The sequence below is a fragment of the Abramis brama genome (genome assembly GCF_963993115.1).
Source record: "Abramis brama genome assembly, chromosome: 1".
NCBI lineage: Eukaryota > Metazoa > Chordata > Actinopteri > Cypriniformes > Leuciscidae > Abramis > Abramis brama.
In genome coordinates, this window is record NC_139963.1 from 19,873,141 (window position 1) to 19,879,289 (window position 6,149).

Genomic DNA, 6,149 nt, shown 5'->3' on the forward strand with positions numbered 1-6,149 from the left:
GTACGTTTTATATAGCCTAGTATGAATATGGGTAGTATGAATGTAATCTGGACGTACTACATCCGCAACGTTGTTATTGTCACGTGACCTACCAGCATCAGTTGCGTCGCTTTACTGTCATTCATAAAACTTCTCCCGTGGCCTCATGGGATAATAAAGTGTCCATCAAATGCGCACTCCAAACTCTCTTTTGCCTACTGTTCTCCAAACATGTATTCGGACATACTATACTCTGTTGGTGTAGTTTTTCGCATACCATACTAGGAATAGGGAAGTAGGCTATTCGATTTCGGACGCAGTGCATAACATATTAGAAAAAATGTAAATTTACCGATTATTTTTTCCTGAAGTCTATATATGCAGTCAATTAGACAATATGACCTAATAAAAAAAATTGAACACAGAATGACACATTATAAAACAAATCATTCGTTTTTATTATTGAACAGAGTTTAATATTGATTTGAGAAGCATTTTCAAACTGACTCTTCAATGTGTGCATAAAACATGCCGTTATGCATATAAATGGCCTGAACCTTGATGGCATTATTGTGTAACTTGTACATTACATACTGTACATCTCATTGCGTACATTGCATCAACTGTAAATTGATCCCAATACATACAAAATCTATAGCATTACACTGTCCAATGTAAGCATCAATCGTACATTTACTTTCTGGTCATATGTAACAGTTTGCATGTTCTGATGATCTCTGGCCATAGTTAAACTGCTGTTACAGAACTGATCTGCATTAAGGATTTATTATTATTATTGAATTAATTACCAAAAGAGATCCAGGAGATGATAAAGTGCAGCTTAAACGTCTTACGGATAGGGAACATCAAACAATCCAGTTGTTTTTTTCTAGCATTGCACAGTTAGACCTCACAGGCCAACAGCATCTGGAAATCCAGTCAAGTAAAATGTTTCAGCGAAACAAAATCAGTTACGCTAATATCCAAAAATACTTTTTTTAAGGTACATTCATGTACATTATGATGACACCTTTCCAAGCAACTCAGAATGTATAGATCTCAATTATATGTACATCTGAAAAAAATCCCCAACATTGGAAGAAAGAAAAAAAAAAAAACGTGGTCCACGATGGACATGAACATTGAAAGGTGTAAGTGCATTTAACATCAATCTTCAATGAATTCTTCCAAATCCACCAGTGTGCTTACTCCAATTGGCAGACATTTTCTCAGGTAGAAAAATTCATTATCCAAAGTTTTATAAACAATTTTACACACTATACAGTTATGGGATTTTAAATTCTATTTCAACAGCTGCGAAATCCCAATTTAATGTGTTAAAAAAAACATACAACCGGTCTCTAAACAAACAAACCCTACATATATATGGTGTTTCTACATATGGATTATGTGTTTAAATAAATGTGTAAATATATCTTCAGGAATGGCTATGATCAGTGCATCTGAAATGAATCATCTTTGAGCTGGTTCAAATGAATAAATGACAGTCCCAACGTACTGTTGTCATTCTCCTTGCACGTACTCCTTAAAGGTCACAGTTAAGCAGTTCGTAGTGATGTCTGTGATTATAACGTTACCCACAAACGGTTTCAAATGACTGTCTGTTTTCTCCACTTGCACTGAGCTTTCTGAAGTCTTCTCCCCGGTAGGACACTGTTTTAGCGTTTTGGTTGGACCACAGCTTAAATCAATAGGCTCTTCAGGAATGGTGTCGCTGAAGTCATAACTATACGTTCTGGCGACGTGACTGCCTCTGTAATGCAGGTTTATGGGTTCTCTCTGAGGGGAAGAAAGCACTGTGTTTGGTGCACTGATGCTCCTGTAGCAGAAGAACTGCTTAGAGTTCCTCACGTCCTCACTGGGTTCTGACAGCTTCCTCTTAAGGGGATTGGTTCTGGTGTCAGTGTTCGACGGGACAGCTTTCTCTGCTGCCGTGGGTGAGGAGTTCGGCTGGTCGCATAAATCCATCACTTTTGGTTCAGTCTCTGCAGGCTTGTCTTCTGGAAGTTCAATATTTTCGAGGGGCTTTTCGGGAACACATTCGCTGCCTGAAGAAAGATTCCTATTTTTCTCAATAGAACCATTCTCACCGCCTTCTCCCTGATCTGCCGTTTCCCCATCAGACAGATTGTCCGTATTAATCCGTGTAGATTCCTCATTATGTCGCGCTTCCACGTCAGAAACATCCCTGTTTTTTACTTTGGAGGAATGCACACCTTTGTCCATGTATTTGCTCATTACAATGACAATTCGGCCGTTTTTGTTTTTGTTCTTGATTATTTTCATCTTGCTGCTGATGCCATTAGGAAGGGCAAACTCTTTGGCACTGGTTTTGAGTGCCCGCTCCGCTCTGCTAGCATCATCCGGCAGACCCTTGAGCTCGATAGACAGATCTTTCACTTTACTCAGGCAGCCAGTGTCTTTGTTCCGAATCCACTTCTGTTGCAAGGCTGGAGGGAGGTTCCAGCCTTTGTTGGAAGGGTCTTGACCCTTGACCTCTTTGGGTCCCGTGAGTGGCGTGTCATACATCTTGGGGTCCGGCTGGTAGTGATGATGTTTCTTGCTGTTCAGCTGGTAGAAGTGTTTCTTTTTCCCGCTCAAATGCTGTTCTAAGGATATCTCCTTGCAGCTGGGCTGGTACTGATGGTGTTTTTTACTGTTCAGCTGGTAGTGCTGCGGCCGCGAGCGGATCTGGAGGGAATCCATTTTGGGCTGGTTCTCCTCATCCAGTGATGTGTCCTGAAGACCACCCAGTATGCTTGATCTACGAGCAAACGCAGGAAGCTGGGGACAAAGAGAGAATATTTATTGACATCTCAAAATGAACTGGAAGTTCATCATATGTTATTTATATTACAACACAATTAGCTTTACTCTAGGGGTTTTCATAAAGGTTCTTGATTGGCATTGATGGAACCTTTGGAACCATGGAATCTTTCCATTCCACAAAAAGTTCTTTATAGTGGAAAAAATTCTTCAGATTATTAAAATGTTCTTCAAGCTAAGAAAAAAAAGGTTCTTTTAAGAACTGTTCACTGAAAGGTTCCAAAAATGGTTCCTCTATGGCATTACAGAGGAAAAATTCCCTTTTGGAACCTTTATTTTAATAGTGTAGGCAGTCTTGTTATGTGAATTTATGTTTTGAGCTTGCAAACGCCATTCTCATTAATATTTTATAGGTAAAATCAACTGCTGAAGCTAATTGAAGTCATATAGGACCTCAGTACATTAAGATGCATGCAGACAGAAAGGAGCCTTTTATTGATTCATAATGAAATGGAATTTGTATTCAGATGTGCACAGGAATAACCTTTTGCAAAAATATCGCCAACTTATGCACTGACTGGAAGATAAAAACTGCATTTGGAATAACACATGCTGTCCATGTAAAAGCTGATGTACCTGGACCAGGGGGTGTTTGGGTTTAGGCCCTCTTTTTCGATATCCCACCATTTGCTCCTGCCTTTCTCTGAAAACAGCGCATAAAATATATATAAACAGTTTTCAACACAACATATTTAACATTCTCAAAACTGTTGGGTTATAAGAACAACTAAAGCTATAATGTTGAAATGCTTAAAGGAACATTCATTAATCCGTTTATGTGTAACAGAACCATTATTCTTTTTCACTCTTATAAATAAAGGTTATTTATTGGCATTGATGGTTCCACGAAGAATCTTTAACATCAATGGAAGCTTTCCAATGCACAAAAGTTTCTTTATAGTGGTAAAGGTTTTTGAGATTATTAAAATGTTTTTCACACTAAGTGGTAAAAAAAGTGGTTCTTTTACGAACTGTTAATTGAAAGGTTCTTTGGGGAACCAAAAATGGTTCTTCTATTGTTAAAACCCACTTTTGGAACCTTTATTTTTAAGAGTGTTCTTCTCAACAGTAGCGCAAGATTCAGATCTCAAGCCACAGACAATCTCTTTGATCACCAGGTTACAACACAAAACAAGCGCACAACGGGTAACACGACACTCTCACACTTCTAGCGCAGCTAAACCAGAGTGAAACTCAACAAATTTCTTGCGAAAACTGCTATCTGAACCGAACAATTCTTTTCCTTTAGTGTCTGGAATGCTTTGATACCCATTCTACTTTTATCTTAAGAACAGAACAGTGGGCTCAGAAGGGTGTGTGAACATCACAAGACCTTTGACACAGCAGATTAGATCATAGACATGAGTGTCCACACAGCTACTTGATGTAGTTTTCATATATGCATGTATGTATGTATGAAATAATTTGATATAAGCTGTTCCAAAACAAAAGTTGTTGCGCTGTTCCAAAGAACAGTGCTTATCAAATTTGTTCCAAAGAAGAGTTCTTCTAAAACTTGTTTCATAGAACAGTGCTTCTCAAACTTTTTGACTTAAGACAATATTAAAAGTCCTCTGTTCTCAAAAATTTGTCTGTATATTAAAATTAAAATGTGTAATTAATTTAGTGATCACAAAAGTTATTATAACTGTGTGTTCTTGAATAAAAAACAACAGTTGTTAAGGGAACAAGAATTTGCATTCATATTTATACAGTTATTTAAATTATTAATTAAAAATAAATATAAGTCATCGTGCAGTGGCAAGTTTAATAAGGCTCCCAGAGGGTTATGGCCCCCTGGTTGAGAACCACTGCCCTGGAACTGACAGGAAGAAAATTAAATCTTGATTGGTCAATATACAACGGCACGTTCATTTGTTCGTTTTGTACGACTTGCACTGGTAATAACAATGGAGTGTTTCCAAAACTGGATAAAAGGCAAGCATCAAGAGAGTCTTTGTAGCAGGCAGACCTGACCCATGGGGCCACCATTAATCTTCAGCTACACAGTGCAGGGAGTTGGCCCCGCCTCCCGTGACCATATATGGGCATCACCACAAGTTCAGTTATTCGTCCTCCATCTCACCTGTTTTGGAAAGCGACAAGAAGGCGCGGATCCAGAATGTTTTCCTCGGGTTCCCATGTGTTATATCTGCAACATTGACGGGAAAATATGATATTGTAATAAATCACATGTTAAATTCAACGCATGTTGCAATCAAATTTAGCTATCGTAACATGTTAAGCAGATCAGTGCGCGAACAAAATACATTTGTAGCCTGTTGAAAATGTAAACATACGAGCCATAAATATACGATTTTACTACATATACAAAGTAAAATGTCAGTACGATGCCAGTACGATATTCGCTCGCGTAGATTTTGTGATGGAATCCATACTAAACAGCCCAGCGCGCGACCGATGTGGGGTACCGGACGAACAAGACCAACATCGCGCGGCATTTTCTGTTAATGTGTCTAAAAAAAAAAAAACGCCTATAAACCAATTAAACACTTACTTGGCTGACCATCCTCGCCACTTCACCAGATACTCGATTCTGCCCTGAAAAACGATGAAAATGTGTTGGATACAGCACAGGAACAACAAATATATCCTCTGCACCATTTACGGTAGTTCCAGTTCGCGGCAGTTTTACCTTCCGTAGGCGCTTCTTTTCGATGCCCTCCACCGCGAAGACATGCTCTCCGACGGCAGGTAGATCCATTCCGTCTCTCTGCCGCCCGTTTGAGGCGAACGAGCAAAATAAAATCTTCACTGCAACGCTTTACTGTCTCGCGTTCTGCCACCGCTGTGGCCCAAGATTAATTTGTCCCTCACCCCTCCTCTTTCCCTCTCTCTCTCTCTCTCTCGTATTTGTCTTCACGTTAAGCGGCGGGCACTGGAAAAGCTCAGTGCTGCTGCTACTACAGAAAATAGTTCATGCAATAATAAGCCAAGGCAGGCGCGTGACGTCACGCGAGGAGGGGGTTGACAAGAACTGTGCCGAATATAAAGCAGTAGTGTGTTTAAACGCTGTTTGCTTGCTGTAATTAAGAACCTGGAAATATGCATGAATACTGACATTCTTGGTTAAAAAAATCTATCTATCAATCAATCTATCTATCTATCTATCTATCTATCTATCTATCTATCTATCTATCTATCTATCTATCTATCTATCTATCCAACGCTAAAGTCCCACAATCACATTTAGTTGTCATGCATTTTATAACCAAAAAGTTGTGTAGGCTATTTTCGATCTATAACAGCCTTGAAACATGTTGTACTGATCATATGCAATGCACTATACTTGAAGCAATAAG

At 39.1% G+C, this 6,149-nt stretch overlaps 1 protein-coding gene across 1 annotated transcript; it reads right to left on the reverse strand.

The window, feature by feature from the left end:
* Nucleotides 1–413: 413 nt before the first annotated feature.
* cbx4 (chromobox homolog 4 (Pc class homolog, Drosophila)) lies at nucleotides 414–5,777 on the reverse strand. The gene is made up of 5 exons (XM_084125650.1): nucleotides 5,483–5,777; nucleotides 5,345–5,388; nucleotides 4,913–4,978; nucleotides 3,403–3,469; nucleotides 414–2,784 (listed from the first exon to the last, which is right to left on the reverse strand). The coding sequence occupies exons 1-5, from the start codon at nucleotides 5,549–5,551 to the stop codon at nucleotides 1,504–1,506; spliced, it is 1,527 nt and encodes a 508-aa protein (XP_083981776.1). The 5' UTR covers nucleotides 5,552–5,777; the 3' UTR covers nucleotides 414–1,503.
* Between the last annotated feature and the right edge of the window lie 372 nt (nucleotides 5,778–6,149).

Coding starts and splice junctions, on each gene's coding strand:
- cbx4 (XM_084125650.1), bottom strand. CDS start 5,551: ATGGATCTACCTGCCGTCGGAGAGCATGTCTTCGCGGTGGAGGGCATC. Junction 5,389..5,482: donor AAAAGAAGCGCCTACGGAAG/GTAAAACTGCCG, acceptor ATCGTTTTTCAG/GGCAGAATCGAGTATCTGGT. Junction 2,785..3,402: donor CCAAACACCCCCTGGTCCAG/GTACATCAGCTT, acceptor CTTTGTCCCCAG/CTTCCTGCGTTTGCTCGTAG.